The sequence below is a fragment of the Primulina tabacum genome, chromosome 14, assembly GCF_025594145.1.
Source record: "Primulina tabacum isolate GXHZ01 chromosome 14, ASM2559414v2, whole genome shotgun sequence".
In the NCBI taxonomy this organism is placed as follows: domain Eukaryota; kingdom Viridiplantae; phylum Streptophyta; class Magnoliopsida; order Lamiales; family Gesneriaceae; genus Primulina; species Primulina tabacum.
In genome coordinates this window covers 37,253,275-37,273,377 of record NC_134563.1, presented here as the reverse complement: position 1 = coordinate 37,273,377, position 20,103 = coordinate 37,253,275, and the positions used below count along the sequence as shown (strand labels likewise).

Below are 20,103 nucleotides of genomic sequence, written 5' to 3'. Positions count from 1 at the left end.
AACACCATCATCAATGTTTTAAGTGGGCCTCCCATAATTAGCTGATTCCTGTGATTTTAGCCTTAGGACCAAATGTCCTTTATTTTTTGCTATACGTGTTACGATCGATCCTAAAGGCCCAATGGACATTAGCTTTATTCATTGAGATTTCGTTCCAGATTTGGAACCTTCGTGGCGAGAAAATGATTTTTAAATGGCTCTCGATAACACATGTATTTAAAAAATTAAAATAATAGAGAAAATTATCTTCAATAGACCACCGTATGTTTTATTTTTAAAATAACTCCCTTTTATGTATTAAAATGTATAGAAAGATGACTATTTTTAACCTCCAAAAATAAATACAAATATAAAATATCTTATAAGTACTAACACGAGACTTAAATTAATGGATGAATTAAAAATCCATCAAAATCATATAATGCCTAACTAAAGTTTGTTAATGATATGGTAACGTCCCAGTTTCGAAGATTGTTTTCATTGTATTAAAACGAGTCTTTTCAGCGTGCTTATGTGCTCACTCACACGCATTTTATGAAACTTTCTAGGGGATCATTCATCCCAATATTATCCTAAGTCAAGCACATTTAACTTTGGAGTTTTATGTGATAAGCTCCTTCTTGATATGAGCAGTATCTATCAAATCTTTTAAGTCCTCCTAAACAGCACGGTGTATACCCGAACAGTTTTGGAATCTTTCTCCTTCTGATATAAGATCGCTTCAATCATGCTCATTCACCTAGACGCTTGTCAAGAATCGCTTATTGTCTGTGTAATCTCATGGTACCGACGATCATCTCCACCTTCTTCACCCAGGCCTCACAGATATCGATAATTTTTTTGATATGGATAATGAATTCAAGCTCAACCATATAATCTGGATCATATATTATTTTATTCTCAACTCATTGTCAATAAATACTGCGGGAGGCAAATAGGCAACTACCCAATATATTATATCCTCAATTGATTAATAATCTAGCAACCCAAACAAGGTCCACCACTGAATTATATTACCACTGAAAATGGTATTATCGCTCATACATGAGACTAATTTCACGATTCATCAATAATCATGAACTTAATATGTGATTAAATATCTTAGATTCTTAGCAGCTGCGAGTTATCAAATCAGAAAATATATATCATAACTCTTTGAATAAAGGTTTTTTATTTTTTAGTTTATAAAATATTTATTACAATTGACTCTCCCTCTCAAAATTATAAATTATCCAAAAAAAAGTTTAAATGGATGAGTTAGTTGTCTTTATTTAATTTTCATTTTCTCAACTCCCGTGCAGAATGTCGTATCACATTAATGCTACAAGATAAAAGCGTAACCAAGACATTGTAATGAGGATTGAGGAATAAGCTAAAGAAATCGTGTCACATTTATTTTATCTTTAATTTTTTTTTTGGGAAAAAAATGTGAATGATAGAGAAGTCCACCTTATTTATTTATATATTGAATTTAATAAAAAATAAAAAAATAGAGTGATTTGGTTATTATGGGGTTTCCCTACCAATACAGACTTTGGTATTTAAAGCAGTTAAAAGGTCAACTGTACCTCACTGGCACCAACCAACCTAACTTTCCGATTCTACCCTCCTTTGCTCCAACGCAACGCCTCATCAATCCGGTTACCTTTTTGACTTTCTTCACACACAACTGTAAAGTTTAGTCAATGAATGGATGACGTGTAAAGATATGACTGGACATCAACTATCGCTCCACACCTATTAATTTATGAATTGAATTAAATTCTTGGCATTATTCATTTATCAATTCAATAAAAGAAAAGAAAATTCGTAATTACGATAATTTACATTGTAAAATATTATTAGATGTAGAATTAAGAATAGGAAATTGGTTTGTTTGGATTCTTGTTTCAAATATAATCCCGCTAACTGTGTACTATGAAATTTCAAAGATATTTCATCAGTCAAGTATAAAATATTATTTACACCAAACTATTTGGATGCTTTTAATGCATAATAATAAATAACTATATAAAATTGTTATTTGTTGTATTTTGTTTTTTTGTCATTTTTTATTTGAAGAGATAATTTTAATAACTAGTGAAGTATATCTAAAAAAAAGATTTGAAAATTTGAGATTAAAATATTTGGGAAAATTAAAAATTTAAAAAAATAAAAATATAGCAGTTTGACTCTTCCAGAACAGCTTATTTTATCTCTCCCTCTCCATCGTTTTGATTTTTAACCTTAGATTCTCTCTCTCTCTTGAATGGTTAGGTGAAGGATGGCCGTAGATTTAATGCCGGGCTTCAGTTTCATCACCAAGATGGAAGAGAACGCCGCCAGAGAAGCTGCCGCTGCTGGTCTTCAGAGCGTCGATAAGCTTGAGATAATTCTCTCCAACGCAAAAAATTTCCACACAGATCCCATCGCCGCCGTAGATTGTCGCGCGGTAGCCGATGTCGCGGTCAACAAATTCAAGAAATTCATCACTTTGCTCGATCGGACCAGAACCGGACACGCGAGATTTCGCCGAGGCCCAGTTCCCGAAAACAAAAAGATAGAGCCGGCTCTGGAATCGGTTGGACCACCGTCCCAAGCTCCAAAGCCGGTGGATAATGCTTCGAGCACGAAAATTTACTGCCCGACTCCTGTCAAGCGTCTTCCGCCGCTGCCGAACCACCACCAGAAGCTGGTGAGGAATGGCTCGTTCGAGAGGAAAGAGACTTCAACCACCATAAACTTCGCCTCGCCGGTGACTTCTTTTATGTCTTCGTTGACCGGAGACACCGACAGCTTACAGCCATCGATGTCTTCGGGATTTCAAATCACAAATCTGTCACAGGTTCCCTCCGCCGGCCGTCCGCCGCTCTCGAGTTCTTCTTTTAAACGGAAGTGCAGCTCCATGGACGATTCCAACAACAAGTGCGGGGGCGGGTCGACTGGGAGTCGTTGCCATTGTCCCAAGAAAAAGTAAGCTCAAAGTCAACTCTTAGGAAACGTACAATAAAAGTGTCGCTGATTTAGATTTATTTGGTAGATAAGTATTCAATCCTTGATATTTCGAGTCGACAGGAAATCAAGGTTGAAAAGAGTCGTGAGGATTCCAGCTATAAGCATGAAGATGGCTGATATTCCACCTGATGATTACTCTTGGAGGAAATATGGTCAAAAGCCCATCAAGGGTTCCCCTCATCCTAGGTAATTTTATGTTACAATTTCAAGATTTTGATTTACCCACCCCTGATCGATATATAGTTACAGGTTATTATCATTGAATTTGGATTGTAAATAATTTTCAGGGGATATTACAAATGTAGTAGCGTCAGAGGGTGTCCTGCCCGAAAGCATGTAGAACGGGCTTTCGATGATCCGACAATGCTTATAGTAACTTATGAAGGAGAACACAATCATGCCCATTCCACTACAGAAACACCACCTGCACTAGTTCTTGAATCATCTTAAACACAAAATTCCCCATCATCAACGGCTGTAGATAGGAAAAGTCTAATCACCACCGTCCAAAGCGCGGAAAAAGATTTAATTGCTTGCTGGTGAACGATGGATTCTCAAACAAAATAATTTTTTTTTTGGGGATTTGTTGGGAATTGAATCGTGAGGGTTTCTTTAATTTGTTCTTCAAAATGTCAAATATATCTGAGTTGATTGTGATCCCATTGTCGGCCATTTCTTTATTCGATTTTCGAGTTCTTTATTATTCCAACTTCTACAAGTTCCATTTTTCTGGAAGTCGTTGAAACATGTGTGTATATTCAAATTATCATTCAAAAACACGAGTTTATATAATGTATATATATATATATTGCAGGTCAAGTTTATTTATTAACCAATGGCATCCATCTAAATTGTACTCGAAATCTTATCGAGTCAACTTTTAAAGATATTGGATTTCATCTGGTTGAGTCTGTCTGTCTTTCTTTCTGTTCTTTTCTTTCTTCCTTTGACAAATCGAAATATGTAGTCACGATAATATTGTCATTTAATATAACCAAATCAAAATATGGATACGAATATAAAAGTATTGTGAACTTTAAAAATAAAATTAAAATAAAGTGTAAGATGATGCATATCCCCACAATTGTTGCTAAAAAGTAATATTCTGACTAAATCATTTATTTATTTTAAATAATAATTATAAGATTTTGTATCCGTCGTGTAAACATCCCCTCAATAATAATAAAATGCAAGACCATTTTTTGAGTAATGGTAGTTGGAGGGTATGAGCTAATAAAACTTGAACTTTTGGGATAAATGTTATTAAATTTGATTGTGACATCCATGGGCTCATTTTTGTTGTGAAATAATAATATTTTAGCGATCGGTTGCATGTGTTGCGTACATAAATGTCAAAAAATATTTTTATTTTTAAAAACAAATAGAAGTGAAGCTAAAAAGTGAAAATTTCTAATTTTTTTAAAAATATTTTTTAAATCTATTGACTTCTCTAACCAAATTCACTTATAGTGTGGATGAATGAATGTTTATATAGAAAATTTTATGTTATAAGTACTTTATTAAATAGATTTTTACGAGTTTTTTTCTCCAATAACAAATGGTAAAAGTAAAGCTTAAAATAAGATATAAAAATATTAATGATATTGAACACATAATTACAATTATTTATAATATAGCTGGGTCCTCGTTCGATTTGATCAAGCCTGATAGAAACAAAACAAGATGAAGCAATTATATATATATATATGACCCTCAATCAATTATATTTATTAATTTATTTTGTATTATAAAATTTAATGGGGTTTGATAATTGAGAGGTTGGACGAGCACAAAAATCACAGGATTGTCGGACTTTTTAGGGATTGACCATCCAGCGTAGATGTCGCAGGTGTAAGTTAACTCGGAGATCACGAGTGAAACAGTGGCATGGAGTTGTTTTAACTAGAATAAATATACTATGACATCATCTAACAAATTTATATCAATATTTAAAATAAAATTAATATTTTTATGATTAACAATAATATTTTTTATGGGTCGAGTCAGATAAAATATATGTCTCATAAAATTAACTCGTGAGACGATATCACAAGTTTTTTTTAATTAAATCCAATAAGATTTTTATTCCTTCCCAGGATTGTTGTTGTTTTTATTTAATATTAAATATTATGTAACCTTGACCTTAGAGACATGTTTGTATTATTTAAAATTAAAGGTTTCTTGATTTTGGAGCTGTCACATGCGTTAAAGATTGAGGACGACCCATCAAGATACAGTCATTTTTTTAAAATTATTATTATTATGTGATTTGAAAAAATAAAAATACCCCTGTTGAGTATCCTATGCATGTAATTTGTAAAGTTGCAATTTTCTATTCTTTTAACAAAATAGTTTGTTTCTTTTCTTACATGCGTGGGATACATAAGTTCCATTGTGAAAAGACATTAATTTCAATTAATGCTTTAATTATGTCAATTGTCTTATCACAATAGAACCCAAAGTTTCAATCTAAAATATAACACTGATCACTTCTACTTCCTCTTGATAGGAACTTCATGGGACTCATAGTCGATACAAGTATTAGATAATTTAATAATGAGTAGGTATCTTGTGAGACGATCTCACGAATCTTTATCTGTGAGACGGTCTCACGAATCTTTATCTGTGAGACGGGTCAACCGTATCGATATTCACAATAAAAAGTAATACTCTTATCATAAAAATTAATATTTTTTCATGGATGAACCAAATAAGAGATCTGTCTCACACAAATTTTTGCCTTTGATAATATTAATATCATATGATGAATTGTAATTAAACATAATATAATTTTCTTAAAATAAACAGATGTTGAAAGTTAAACATAATATATCGTACAAAAATTGTACAATACAAAGTTTAGATGTTTGTCACATTTCTTTTTTTTATAAAAAGATTATATCATTATCATGAAAGACTGTCAAATTTTGCAGCCTTTTTCAAGAAAATTGGAATAGCATAGCGGAGCCATTCTTGGATTAGCATCGACTCTAGCACCACATTTTCTTTTAAAAAAAGTATACTTTTAATTTTTTAATTTTTGTTTTTTCAGCATTTGTTAAAAATAGAACCGTATTTTATTTATTTTTTGTTTTTTCAGTTCAGGATAAAAAAAATTTAGTTTTCTTTTTTTTTTTAAAAAAATTGTTTTATTTTTTTTATTTTTGTTTTTTCACTCCACTAGGCGACACCCCTTTCTCGTCCCAGCTCTTCCCCACTCGAATTTTGGGCGTCCGATCCTAACACTGGTCATATAACATCGATTTGTGGGTTGAATTGGAAAAATTAAGCAAGAAATCGCGCAAACACAAACCCTAATTCGACAACTCTTATTTATGTCAGATATTTAGTTGTAATAATATTGAACTATGACGTTTATGAATTTTGTAGTTTGAATTTTTAGAGTAAAAATCTATTGTTTAGAATTTTGAGAAAATAATCAAATTGTTATGATATTTGAGATTTACTGATGCTTAAATACTTTTGAAGCGTGGCTAGCTCCACTAAGTAATGAGCAAATTGGTTGGCACGCCTTGAGCAACGAACCACCGAAGCACCAACCGATCTTGAACAAGTATTTCAAATCAAATATCCTAAGCGACACGTACGTTCATCCATAGCAAAACAAGAGGAAACGTGAATATATCTGATCACCAACAATGCATCTGATTCAGCAATCCAGTTAGAAGCTTGAAACTAGATAACCCTTCTTACGCCTTCCTTAACAGCCAACAATTCAGTAATATCATGTGGGGATAACTTCTCATAGAGATAAGCAGCAGCCGCAAATAATATATTCTTTCCCATCATCGCGTTTTAAGATATTATCTTAAATGTTAATCCAATAATCTAAATTTATTTTTTACATATATGATATGTGTTTTTTTTCCCTATGGATCCTAATTCTCCTGCTTGTTGTATCTCTAACAATTGTGTGTACATACTCTTCCACTTAACTCGTGTCTTCTGTTGGACTCTATACATGAGAGCGACTTGATTTATGTCAAAAATTTTCTATTAAAAATATTATTTTTATGTTCGTCGTAGATACAGATTAGATCGATCCATCCGTCTCATGAATATAGATCTGAGATCGTCTACTAATTTTTTTTATAGGACCCTCACATTTATTCACATCTTATTTAATATTTTACTTGTAGTTAATTAATTTGGATCCAATTCTCTTATTTTCTAGCATATCAAGAGAGATCAGTAATATATGCCCATGTTATTATTTTTTCAAAACAAAAAAAAAAAAGGTTAGAAAATTAGTCAATGACCGTACACTTTTAGAAAGAAGTTGCCTTTTTTTTCAAAACCTTTTGACTTCTGATTTCTCGAACGGTTGCTTTCAATTTACTAAAGATGCTTACTAAGTGGTGCTCCTATTTATTCGAATAAATTAAATTAAATTAATTAAACACGATAAAAAGCGCACCATTAAATTTAAAGCATACAAAGGTGGAATTTGTGAATGAGCTTTTTTTAATAATATTATAATATTTCCATAGATTACGGAAGAAAATTTAAAGGAATGAGAAAATCTTGAATTGCCAAAAATCAGCATCGAAAAATGGATGATTTTTGAATCAGTTAAAAGGAGATTTCATAAGTAAACGAGAAAAAAAAACCCTTTAAAATAAAGAAATCTCAACTAAAAAAGAATGAGCATATATAATTAGTTTGCTCCTTTTTCTTCCAAACACTTTATGATAATTGATTTATGAGAAGCTAGAACTAAAACAGTGGGAACATTTCAAATCTATTTTGAAAATAATGTTAATCTTATTTACAATTCTGATTACATTATTCATGTAACACCTCAAACTCGGAGGTATGAAACTAACATAAAATATATATACATATACATCCCATCCCACGTTTCGGCATGGTGCCATATGCCTTCCACGCACCATGTTTTTTAAAAAAACGAACCATGATCGAAGGTTTCTGCACTGATTTTAGGGTTTGAGTTCAAATTCCATAGTTTTTCCACTTAGTATACGATTTCTTATGATTTTGTTTACAAACAAAATTCTATCAATTGTTTTTTTAAAGGTTTAAAAATTGTTCTGATGCTTATATTTTACTATCCTGCACACTGTTCTGGACATAAATATAAAATAAAAGTTGTTTACCATGATCTCTAATGCACCAAAGTTCTGACCGATGAACGAAAACATTCGAGGAAGCCACCGTTTTTCGGCAACCAAACCCGTTGAAGACTAGCCTGAAAATACGCAATCTGGACAAAATAGTTTTGGAATTTCAAGAACTTTTCTTAACAGAAAGTGTAGAACTAAGTAAGATACACCTACTTTAAAATTTTCATATTTTTTGGAGATGATTTCAAATTATAATAATTTTTTTTGTAAAATATTATATAGTATCAAAATCAATTTTGACTAAAAGTTTGAACATTATGGCAGTCAAATATCTAGCAAACTTACTAATACACATAACATCACAAAAATTATTATTCTAGAGATTATTGAACTAATTGGATTAAGAAAACAAGTTATTAGTCAAGCAATTGATGTGAGATTTTACTGACAGATTTTTTCAGTATAGGTTTTGGCATTTTGCCTAACATTTATGATAAAATTTCCATTCTTTTTATTAGATAATGCATCACATTGAAACTCACATTTATCATATTGTAATGAATGTTTGATACCGTGAGGATATTATTGAATTCCAATAATTTAGAAACTACTATAAATGAATGAATGAATGACTCTTTATTGAAGCCTTGAACAATGGTCATCGTACCGGAAATTGTGTCAACTGGACAACGTGGCTTCGACCCGAAAAGTGATCAGTCCAATGAATAGTGGGTTATCAACCCGGGCATATGGTTCATCTGAACAACGTGACTTCGATCCAGAAATGTGAGTTCATTTTGGGTCGAAAATAATTGATTATAATGAATCAATATGAATTAATGAGAAAAAGTGATACATCGAAAATAGACATTTTTAACCTACGATATTCACTCTAGAAACCAATACAATACAATTATTGCATTCGTATTGACACCTCACTTTGATTTATTACATCTACTACTTTCTTCTCAGAATACATCATATTGAAATATTAGACAACTATATTATATTTCGACTTATTATATTAAGTAAATCAAATCTACGTCCTCACCATGTCCAAAAAAACTTGGTCTCTATCATGTTTTCTATTATTGTAATTGACAGATGTTGAAGTACTATAGCCTAAACCGGAGGAAATAAGAAAATGAAAAGTATTATATATGATTTTGTGTATTATCATATCTAGCCTAGAATTTGTACGTTATTATGTCTTATTAGTTTGTTAGATCGAACTACTATAGCTAAATAAATTATACAAACACTTCACTCATTAATTTTAATTATAATATTGTTATAATGAGTTGGGGCCACAATTTATATGTGACTAAAATCTATTTTTTTTTTTTTGCCGTGATTAGATGGTTAAATTATTTGAATTATTGCTGATTTGGGTGACCGTAGAAGGCTGAAAAGCTGAGGGACCGACATAATAATCACTACATAAATATCACAAATGAACATTAATACACAAAAATCGAATATTTTATTAACAAAACGGAAGTTATATTTTTTAGTAAAATAATATATTGTGATTAGAATGATTAATTTGATTTGGACGAAGAAGATTTTATTTGCGGAAGGATCTTATTTGAATTTTGTCGATAATCCAAACACAACCTTTATTTATGCGTGCTTCATTTCTTAACTTATAGATGTTTCATTTGAGAATTAACGCTACATGCAAGTACCATTGACTACTAATCTTGTTGATTTACGCGGATATTTAACAGGCACTGGCATTAACACTGAAAATCAAGATTGATTAGAACAAGAAGATGACTAAGGAAGTGGTGAAGGAGCCAATTCAGAAAGGGCCAATGGCGCAGAGTTAGGGTGAGGAACCCAACAAGGCATATGTACATATGTTGCAGTATAGGGACAATACCTCGGACGTGCGAAAAATGCTGCACATTCTGCCACTGATCTCTGTAATGGCAGACCAGGAATACAATTTTTTCTCACATCAAGCATGCCATTCTTGACGAGTTTCAAACAAATGGGACCAAGGTGCGTGAAATAGTTATCCGACAGAGAAAGATTGGCCAAGTTTCCTAGGCTGCATAGAACTTCAGGCACATTTCCATACAACAGATTGCCTGCAAAATTTAGAATCTCCAGCTTTTGCAAGCATCCCAGAGAAAATGGCAACAGCCCGGTTAGAAGATTGTTTCCAGCGTCAAATAAAGTAACCTGTTTCAAGAATCCTAGTTCATAAGGCAGGCAGCCGCTTAGTAAATTGTTGAGGAGCAGAACCTCCGTTAAACTTGAGAAAACCCTGGAAATGCTATGTGGGATTGGGCCGAAAAACTTGTTATTAGCTAAGGTGAGGTAAAGAACATGTGCGTTGCCGATGTTTTCAGGCAGCCTGGTCAAGAAATTGTTGTTGTTAATGAATACTACGTCGAGGTCTTTCGTGAAAAGTTGGGACGGGACCGAACCGGTGAAGAAATTGAACCGTATGTCCAAGAAAGACAGGCCGTTCATGCCTACAATGGCTGTGGGAAATGGCCCTGATAACAGGTTGTTACTTACGTCTAACTCGTAGAGATAGGTTAGCTTGGAAATGTTTGGAGAAATTGTTCCTGAAAATCTGTTGGAATTTGCATGGAAAAGAGCTATATCCGGGAGCTGATCAAGAAACCCGTCGAGGGTTGGTGCTGATAATTGGAATCCATTGAAATCAATGGAAGCAAGTGCGATGGCGGATTTGTTATCCGGAGGGGCATCACAGTAAAATCCCTTGTAACTGCATATATCAGTGCCAATCCAGGTGGCTGTGATGTTTAATGGATCGGAAATTATGAGGTTCTTGAATTTTTGGATGACAGGATACACTACAGCAAGCCTTTCATCAGCAAAAAGAGATGAGACCTGTGAAGGAGAAGGTGCTGGTGGCTGTGTTGTTTGTAGTTTTACCACCCCACCACCGCCCCCGGCGCCACCGCCACCGCCACCGCCACCGCCTACTTCAATTACTTTTTGACAGCGAACTTGTATATTGACATCCAGGGCAATAAGTAGGATCATGCAGATAAAGATCAGAACTTCAACTAATCGGACCAAACATTTCTGCATTTTATTTTGTTTAATATTTCTGCAGTTAAAGAGGAAAGTGAAATAAGAAGGGACTCAACAAAGAATGCAGAGTTGCTACGCAAAAGAGTTGATCACTTTATATAGTCTAAATTTCACAGTAGGCAGTGTCGGAGTTTTCCATTTCTAATTTTCGGCGCCTTGGTCGGTAGAGCAAGGCAATTAGAGCAATTTATTAAGGTTTTTTTCAGGGAGTATAGTTGGTGTATTGTGTGGATAATGTGCATGACAAATAAGTTTGTGGCAAATTTTGATTCTTTATATGCGTCCTAGGTAAATTTTTATGTCATGCTAACGCATCCTATGTTTTCTGAATTATTTTTTAATTGTCTTGATGATATACAAAAACATGTTTATCAAAGGCGCCGTCACATCCACTTATTGATGCAGCCCAGCTCAGATTTGTGTTGTCTGCTGAAGACTTTTCGACGAGGGACCAGAACGAGCCGCAGCTTGTTTAATATCCATTAACATTAAAATGACACATTCCAATTGTTACTGTTAATACTATTTATCATTTACATACAAGTACATAAATGTACGTTGTCGATTGCATTTGCGATCAATTTTGTTGTGGATATTTTCTGTTTACGCGTACATACAAATTGTTGATATTCTCGTGTTCTGTACATAAACAAGAGCTGCTGCTGAGTGGCTTCACTCTTTTTCGAGTGTGCAATTGCTGAGTCCATTCCTTCACAAACTGGAGTTACTGGACCATCTCCAGAGACATGGATGTCCACCGCACAAGATTAAACCAGATGCTCAGGGAACTTCATTACAATTGCTGAGGGTGGCTTGTATTCGGATTGAAGCAGCTTTATATTACAATATGGAAATCTCGTCAGCAATCAACGGAAAGAGCAATATCTTACTTTCTTCTGTCGCAAAATCGGGGACATGGTGTTGCATATTCTAAATAATCTTGTAAACATTTTGTGTAATATAATTGAGGCAATGAAGTTTCTTCCATCATCACTATTACAATTTACAGCAAAACACTGAAGTGCTGAACACACGTTAAGAAAAGGACCATCTTTCCTAAAACTTAGTGATTTTGCACCGCATTCTGTTGTTATACACAATATACACAGGGCCAATTATCCTCCACAAAGAAAGAATCAGGAAAAAGAAAACCTTGCAAAAGCCAAAAAAAAAAAGAACATTTCACACACACACTAAAATTTCCTTCACAGCTGATGATGCATCAGAATTTTGCCATGGTTAATGCAATGCCAACCGCTTCAAAATTTCACGAGTTGCCACAGATGAATTAACACATCTACTAGATTCTGAAGGTCTAAAAAAATATGTTCCTCTTTCATACTCATTTTTACCAAAAAGGCTAGAGGCTACTTCCCAACTTCCAATTGTACCTCCCCTGCGATTCAGTTTATCAGATAAGCAGATTGCAAGGCGGCAATCCTACTAAATATCAAGAAAACAATAATAATTGTGATGCATTAGATTTAGATTTACCTGCATTTATTTCAAAATACATCCCAGTGCCGTGTGTTGAGGTCTGGAACCAAAGGAAAGAATAAGCATGGTGGAGATATACAAGCTAGGGACAGTTTCTATACATGACATCAGGAAGAGCTTGTGGATGAGGACGAGGACGAGGTCGAGCCCGCATGATTGTTTCATCACTGTGTCTAATCAATTCTGAAAGTCTCCAGGGTTTTTGCCACTTCCATTTGAACTGCAATAACCACTGATGATGACTCCTCTTCCATCTCCACAGTTTTCCACCATGTCCAACAAGTACTAATTTCTTCATTGACAACTGACCAATCGGCACCATCTGCACAAGCCCAAAACATTTGTAATGAGCCTAGATGGAATGCAATATGTGGTTACATGAGGTTGAGGAGTTGAAAATGAACCTTTCGTGTTTGATCCAAGAACGCTGGCAATTCTCTAACGAAGCCATTGACAATTCCCGCCGTATATTTAAGTTGTTTCTGTGCTGGCACGGGGATTGGAGACAAAGAACCTGCCATGTCATCGGCAATATGTTTGTGGGAGTTTCCCTGTAGGAAATGAACGGTGGAGACATAAGTAGAAGCACATAAAAGAAACAAAATCATAAAGAAACAAGCATAAAAGTAATCATACAGAAGGTGGCGTCCCCAATGCCATGGCAACAGTTTGTTTTAACTCGTTCTCAACTTCCTTCCTCCTAACTTCGCTTTGTCGTAATAAGCCTACAAGTTCTTTTAGCTGTTCTTTCATCTCCTTGATTTCAATATCCTTTTCCCACAATTGGCACCTGTTTATGACATCAAAACCTTAAAATATGATTTTAAATCTGAAAGTTTGAACTATCTAATCAACTTTCCCATCATTACCTTGCTTCGCCAAGATAAGTGAACATATACTGCAGTAAATTTTTTGCTTCCCCCATAGAACGTAGCTGATTCCATCGTCCACGGCTAGCGGAGCTGCGTTCTCGTTCTTCCGCCTCGGAAAGCTGTGAAGCCATTGCCACAAGTGAATTTGATGAAATATTCACCATGCTTTCAAGAGAAGCAATTCTTGACATTCTAGCATTTGGTGGCATTGAAGATACCCTGAAAATATAGGAAACAAATCAAGAAACAGTCCGTCTAATTTATAGAACCTTTAAACTTATGATATTGCACTAATAAATGGCTTACAGTACGCCAACTATAGGAAATAGTATATATAGCGTTCATCATGATATAATCTCACCTAGAAAATCCATTTTTTCCTCTAGGGGGGCTAACTCCCTTTGAAGCAAATTCTTCGACTTGTCTCAAAACAACCAGCTCTTCTGCCAACGCAGCTCGTCTGCAGACGATTCCAGAAAGAGATTACAAAATATTTGAATGAATGTGGAAAACACACATCTGTTAGAATACATCAGGTCATAACATAATATACTAAAGTGCTAGCAAAAACTTTAACTTAAATGCTCGTATACATACACTTGACTTTGCTTCTCATACTCGTAACGGACTTCATGAACATTCACCATAACTTCAAGCTCGTGATCTATCCATCGTTGCATGGACTTTTCATTACTCTAGAAATAAAATATAAGTTCGCGTGGTTTGAAAAATTATGTAGAAAAGATTGTCTCGTGGATGGAGAAAGCAACTACCTGGCCATTTATTCCATTTCCATGTCCATTGCTTGTGACTGGAAAGAGATGGAACATCAGCATAAAAAATTAACAAGGACTGTTCATAGCTTATTAGGTTCCAAAATCATAAGAGCGTTGTCAAGTGGCTCGAGGAAATATAGTAAATGGGACACAAATGGACGACAAAAAAATGAATATCTATGGAAAACAAATACCAGAGTTGTCACGAGCTGAAGATTTACGTGCTTCCAGCAATTCTTTCAACCTCTTAGTAGCCATTGCTGCTTCTTCAGTCTTTCTCTGAAGAACCTAAAATAAATCAATTCAGAGAAGACTGCAATCAAATGCTTGTGGAATACAATCCAAATATTACAAAAGAATGCCACCTTTACAGAATTATTATCGAGCATCTCCAAGGAAGAATTAAATTTTATGGCCAAAGTTACATCAAAATAAGATAATGAAGTCAGAATAACACATTGTTCATAAAGAAGATTTTCACCATCTTTTGTCGCTGATTCAACGCTTGTAATTTATGTCTCTCATACTCGTTTCTTCTGCCCTCCTTCTTTAACTGTATGACAACATTGTATGTCAAAGTAAAGCCAAACTGTGGAGTAAAATTTACAAAGGGGACACACTAAACGGAGTTATATTTTAAATCAATTAGTATCAAAATGGTACTCATTTTGAAAAATAAAATATCTGATCAAGACTAATTGTTCAGATGGCAGTAAAATTACCTGCAGGAGTTCTTTCTCTCGAGATGCCTTCCACTGCCGAAATTGTTCAGCTTCTTGTTTAATCCGTTGTTGCAATTGAACCTGCAATGCCAAAAAATATGATTTGAATGTTTAAAAGTATGATAATTATACAAAAATGGGTAAAACTATATGACCTTTTGTGCCTTGATGCATTGTATTTCCTCTTGCAACTTTTTAGCAGCTTCATCACTCTTCTGTTTCTGCTTTAAAAGTTGAACTTGGTTCTCTTGTTTCTTTTTAAGATCTTGTATCTGATGAGTAGAGATTGAAAATTTCTTAAAACAAACACATATATAATTTGACAAACAGATAAAACTTAAAAGAGATGGGTAAAATAAAAACCTGAGCTTCAAGAAGTTTCAATTTTTGTGCATGCATGTCTTCCAATTTTTGTACTTGTCCATCAGAATTAGCAGAGAGGTTTTCAACTGCTGCCAAAAGTCGGTCTCTCTCGTGCTGCATCAACTTAAAAGGTAAATTGGAATACTAAAATATTGAATCTTATCAAAGAGCTGTTCTTCGAGTCATTATTTTTCACAGTATGAGACCTGTACAGTCCTTTTTTCCTCCTCGAGTTCCAAAATTTTCTTTCCAAAGTGCTGCTTAAGAGCCACAGTGTCAGGGCAACCAAACAGTTTCATTTCCGACTGCAAAAGAAATTTTACATTAAGACTACCACATGTATTTACCTACGAATAAGCAGAGATAATAAACATAAACACATTAAATATAAATGTAACCTCTTTCTTCTCCAACTGTCGATTTAATTCATTCAGTTCTTTATCCATGCTATTTTGTAAGCAAGTATGCTCCAACTCTTTGGCTGTATCTTCATCTATATCTCCTGAATCACCTGAACCATTGACAAACCCAAACCACAGTACACAAATTACTGTTAAATGAATTTCTCTGTATTTTTATTCAGAATTGAGTTTTGCAAAATAGTTTCTTTCGTGTTAGAAATTTCCCAGCTAACTATGATCATTTGTTAAAGAAAGTAGAAAATTGGTAGAAAGTGAAGTATGGACATACTGCCTTCACTAATTTGATAGTCAGATGATTCCATACTTTGCAATCCTCTTTTGAGTCCTTCACTTTTCATTATACCATTTCCACGAACCTGCAATTGCATCACAGAATTAACCTCTTCAACATTTATACTCACAAAGTGACATATGAACAATTTACTAAGTGAAGATATTACATACTCTAGAAACCGAATCATATTGCTCAATGCTGCCACCTTTTTTGCGAAGTTCGTTAAGTTCTCGGTTCAGCTCCTCATTAGTAGCCTCAAGCCAAGAAATTCTATCCTTGAGAACCTGCACGATTTAATTCAAACTAAAATTCTTCCTCATGTCAAAGATATATATATGTGTCTATCTTTATATCAGGGTTGTAAGGGATATTCAACCTATAATTATGGAGTAAACTCATTCAGAATTTAGTGTAACCATAAGTCTATAACAAAGAAACTTTACTTCACCTGTATTTCATCAAAGGAAATGCCTCCGCCACGACCACAAAGTTCGGCTTGTAGATATTCCAATTGTTGACGCATCTTTATCATCTCATTAGATATTGGATCTCGGTTAATCTGATCATCAAGAAATCAAATTTATATCAATATGAAAACTTAAAGAGAGAAATGATCCTCAATTGAATTTGTTGAAAATGTCACAAGGAAGAAGGAGAGAAACAGACAGACAGGACCAACACTTACAACAGGTTTATTCTGGATATTTCGAGCACGATTGGCATACTTCAGAGTGTTCAGAGTTTCTTCAGCGTTTATATCCGCAGGACTAATGCATGCTGCAAAACAAGTCATTTAGAGCTTAGAACAACATGATAAGTATTCTACGGGTATTTCTTGTCAACTTCTTAATCAGTTACAGACATTGTTTCTGATTCACAAACTTGAAAATTGTTTGCATTACCTATCATTACAGTTCTGCTATTGCCACCAAGAGAATCCTGCCAATAATAAAAAACCTTTAAACTTGAAACATAATTAATATCTCCATACAGAAGATTGGCGACTTGTTAGCTAGAGATTTAAGGAAATATTTGATCAAAAAAGAAAATGCAGGTTTTGTCACCGCAAAAATCTTAACAGTCAGGTATGACCTCAGATCTAATAACAAGATCTGTTACGTGGCATAGCTAGATATGTTAACATTTCATAGGTGAACTTGTCCCGGACCTGCAGTAGCCGAGTAAGTTTGCTATCCCGATATGGTATATGAAGACTCTCTTTTCGCTTTTTCTCATCACCAAGAGCGCTAATGACATTACCAAGCGCAAGAAGGCCCTTGTTAATGTGAACTCCTGTCAAGGTACATGTCAAAAATATGGCTGGGCGTGAATTGAAGCTTCTATCATGAACAGAAAAAAAAAATATTTATCCAAGGCACCTTCTTTAAAACGTAGACCGTCAGAGCCTGTTCTCTTAGCACGCTCTGATCCAGCAAGATCCACCAAATGCAACTTGGCACAGAGATACTCTTCAACCATATAGTCGGTTAGATTGCCATCATTAGAGCTGCACATCTGCTCCATCGTAATGGTGAAAATGGCATGCGAGCGACTGAGACAGACAGAGGGAGGAATTATTATCCTCGGCAATAACTTAGTGAAGATTCAGGTGGAATAGATGGATTACTCTTGAGTAAATTCCGCCAAGCACAGCACTTCAGAGGGTAAGGGCTGATGTTCAAGAATGAAGTTGAATGAACTAAACAGATGCAATGCAATGCAATGGCTTACGTTTTCTTATTGTTGCACGGATGAAACATCAGAAATAAAATGTCACAACAGATTAAATGGAAAACAATTGCGTGTAATTCCGGAATAGTGGATTTTCATCATTGTCAACTTAAGAACATTAATCTATATTTGAACGATACATCTAAAAATGATACCATAATTCTGATCACACACCTCGACTGATTGTTCATATTTGTACTCCCTGTTGCACGGCTCAGTGATCCTTGCTCCAGGCAATCGGCCATTTCTTTGAGAGTTTTAACACTACACTCAGTTGATCCAGCCAATGTAATTACACCGTCCGATGTTTCACGGATTTGTATAGGAGGTTTCCCAGGGATAGTTATTTTTCCAGCTTGTCCATTCGCTATATCTTGTTTGTTAGCAGAATTGGGGTCGAGTAGGTCCCTCACTTCTTCTTTATGAATCTTCAGGTGAAAAATAACAAGATTACATAATGTCAACACAAAAATATATACTAAGTAAATAAAGTATAACATCAAATTGTCCGTGCATGTGATAACACACATAATCAACAAACATAATAATGCCATTAATCAAAGTGTGTATGGCGACAACATATGAAAACAATTGTCTAAACTTTAAAGGAAGAAGAGAGGATGGTCATATGAACCTCAATAAAGGAAACATGTAATTGGAATTCAATCTCTTGTTTCAAGATTTCAATCTTGCCGAACAAAGAATTCATAACTTTCGGAATTAGTCCGTTCTGCTGTCCATCTTTGACATTAGTACCCATGGTGTATGTTTTTCCCGATCCTGTCTGAGTCACATTCAAGAAAAAATTCGAATAGAAATCAGTTACAGACAGCATCTAGAGCTAATATCCTTCGGTAGATCAAAATATCATCCAATTGTAAGCTGACCTGTCCATATGCAAGAACAGTAGCATTGTACCCTTGAAACAAACCATCAACCAATGGCGCGACACATTCATCGTACATTGCAGTCGAGGGCGAGCCAGTACTACCATAAACATGATCAAATGTAAATGAATGCGTACCAATTTGCACCTGTACCGACAATCATGGAACAACCTAGTGATTAAACAAGCATTCCGAAATGACTACAAATGAAGCAATACTGGACAGGACCCCAAGGGGAACCAAATATTAAAGAAGAAAAAATAACATAAACATCAGAACCAAATCCCACAATAAATCTTAAAGTTCATCAAACCGGTTCATAGAAACTATCACCATGGATGAAAAGTCCGTAAACTTTCTTTCTCGTAAGCTCGTATGTATTTGCTTTAGGTAATTAAAAAAACCCGTTGAACCACGAAAGTAAAAGAAAATTTGAAGGTCATAAATGTTTTTGTTTAATTTTTAGTATTTATAACGCAACTCTGGAGTATATAATTTGGAATCACTAAAAAATCAGATCTTTAAGAAACCATCGACTCCAACAGCCAAAAAGCAATTATCCCACCACCAACACCCGCATTCTTCTTGAAATTGCAGCAAATTCACCGCTACACAGTAAAAACCATGTCTCGTAACAAATGTGAAGGGTACCTGAGGCTTCCCAGGTGCTAAGGTCACACAATCCTTACACCCCTGAAGCCTTTCATCTCCTAACAAAGGCCTGATGTGAACAGCAACTTTTACACAACAATCCTCCCCAGAAGAATTAGCTTCCATCAGAAACACCACAAAACAAACTGCAATCGAGAGACTACCAGTAATCCAAGTTGAACCCACAAAAGCTCTAAAAGCCAAATGTGTTGCACAAAAAAAAAAAAAAAAGAAGTCTTGGAGCAGACAATGATACAGGGATATAGGGAATGGGAGAGAGAAAGTTAAGCGGAGATAATATTGGGGAAGGGTAGTTGAGGGGATTATAGTAGTAGAAGAAGAAGTAGAAGACGAAGAGGAAGAAGAATCTCCACTTCTTGTTTATGTGTGTGAGCTGTGTGTGTGATTGCAAGCCAGGACAACCACTAGCCCCAACGGTTCATATCAACACTTCTAGTGTAAGTAAGCTTACACGCTTTCTTTGATTCATTACAAAAAAATACTCCAAAATAATAAAATTTATTCAGCTATAGTTTTTGGGTGGTTTATTTATATATGTTATTGGATACTACACGAATTCCACATAAATTATGTATAAAATTACGAATATTTTAATCTGATTTCATATCAATTCAGAAATATAATTATAATTCAACATACATCACATATGATTATAGTCGAAAACATTTCGTGGGTTGTGAAAATCTTTTGGAAGATTCAAAATAGTTTAT

General features: G+C 34.6%; 3 protein-coding genes across 4 annotated transcripts; 1 reads left to right on the top strand and 2 right to left on the bottom strand.

The window, feature by feature from the left end:
* Positions 1-2,170: 2,170 nt before the first annotated feature.
* On the top strand, positions 2,171-3,651 carry LOC142525302 (putative WRKY transcription factor 7). The gene is made up of 3 exons (XM_075629552.1): positions 2,171-2,952; positions 3,055-3,180; positions 3,282-3,651. The coding sequence occupies exons 1-3, from the start codon at positions 2,264-2,266 to the stop codon at positions 3,442-3,444; spliced, it is 978 nt and encodes a 325-aa protein (XP_075485667.1). The 5' UTR covers positions 2,171-2,263; the 3' UTR covers positions 3,445-3,651.
* A 6,168-nt stretch (positions 3,652-9,819) lies between these two features.
* Positions 9,820-11,443, bottom strand: LOC142525641 (uncharacterized protein At4g06744-like). The gene has a single exon (XM_075629977.1). It carries the CDS (start codon positions 11,172-11,174, stop codon positions 9,879-9,881), a length of 1,296 nt encoding a protein of 431 aa, XP_075486092.1. The 5' UTR covers positions 11,175-11,443; the 3' UTR covers positions 9,820-9,878.
* Positions 11,444-12,138: 695 nt separating this feature from the next.
* LOC142525640 (kinesin-like protein KIN-4A) lies at positions 12,139-19,804 on the bottom strand. 2 transcript variants are annotated; one of them, XM_075629975.1, is made up of 26 exons: positions 19,373-19,804; positions 18,722-18,868; positions 18,469-18,618; positions 18,009-18,262; positions 17,483-17,655; positions 17,272-17,396; positions 17,006-17,042; positions 16,789-16,880; positions 16,552-16,662; positions 16,274-16,387; positions 16,098-16,185; positions 15,806-15,918; positions 15,614-15,712; positions 15,408-15,521; positions 15,200-15,316; positions 15,045-15,125; positions 14,804-14,875; positions 14,517-14,610; positions 14,320-14,357; positions 14,144-14,241; positions 13,908-14,006; positions 13,544-13,765; positions 13,311-13,464; positions 13,079-13,225; positions 12,672-12,996; positions 12,139-12,573 (listed from the first exon to the last, which is right to left on the bottom strand). In XM_075629975.1, the coding sequence occupies exons 1-25, from the start codon at positions 19,496-19,498 to the stop codon at positions 12,757-12,759; spliced, it is 3,105 nt and encodes a 1,034-aa protein (XP_075486090.1). In that variant the 5' UTR covers positions 19,499-19,804; the 3' UTR covers positions 12,139-12,573; positions 12,672-12,756. The 2 variants fall into 2 exon arrangements, with proteins under 2 accessions (XP_075486090.1, XP_075486091.1); XM_075629976.1 differs by lacking the exon at positions 19,373-19,804 and having other exon boundaries at positions 18,469-18,614; positions 18,722-18,860.
* Between the last annotated feature and the right edge of the window lie 299 nt (positions 19,805-20,103).

Coding starts and splice junctions, on each gene's coding strand:
- LOC142525641 (XM_075629977.1), bottom strand. CDS start 11,174: ATGCAGAAATGTTTGGTCCGATTAGTTGAAGTTCTGATCTTTATCTGC.
- LOC142525640 (XM_075629975.1), bottom strand. CDS start 19,498: ATGGAAGCTAATTCTTCTGGGGAGGATTGTTGTGTAAAAGTTGCTGTT. Junction 15,919..16,097: donor CTATCAAATTAGTGAAGGCA/GTATGTCCATAC, acceptor TCAATGGTTCAG/GTGATTCAGGAGATATAGAT. Junction 13,226..13,310: donor CATTGGGGACGCCACCTTCT/GTATGATTACTT, acceptor CATTTCCTACAG/GGAAACTCCCACAAACATAT.
- LOC142525302 (XM_075629552.1), top strand. CDS start 2,264: ATGGCCGTAGATTTAATGCCGGGCTTCAGTTTCATCACCAAGATGGAA. Junction 2,953..3,054: donor TGCCATTGTCCCAAGAAAAA/GTAAGCTCAAAG, acceptor TCGAGTCGACAG/GAAATCAAGGTTGAAAAGAG. Junction 3,181..3,281: donor AAGGGTTCCCCTCATCCTAG/GTAATTTTATGT, acceptor AATAATTTTCAG/GGGATATTACAAATGTAGTA.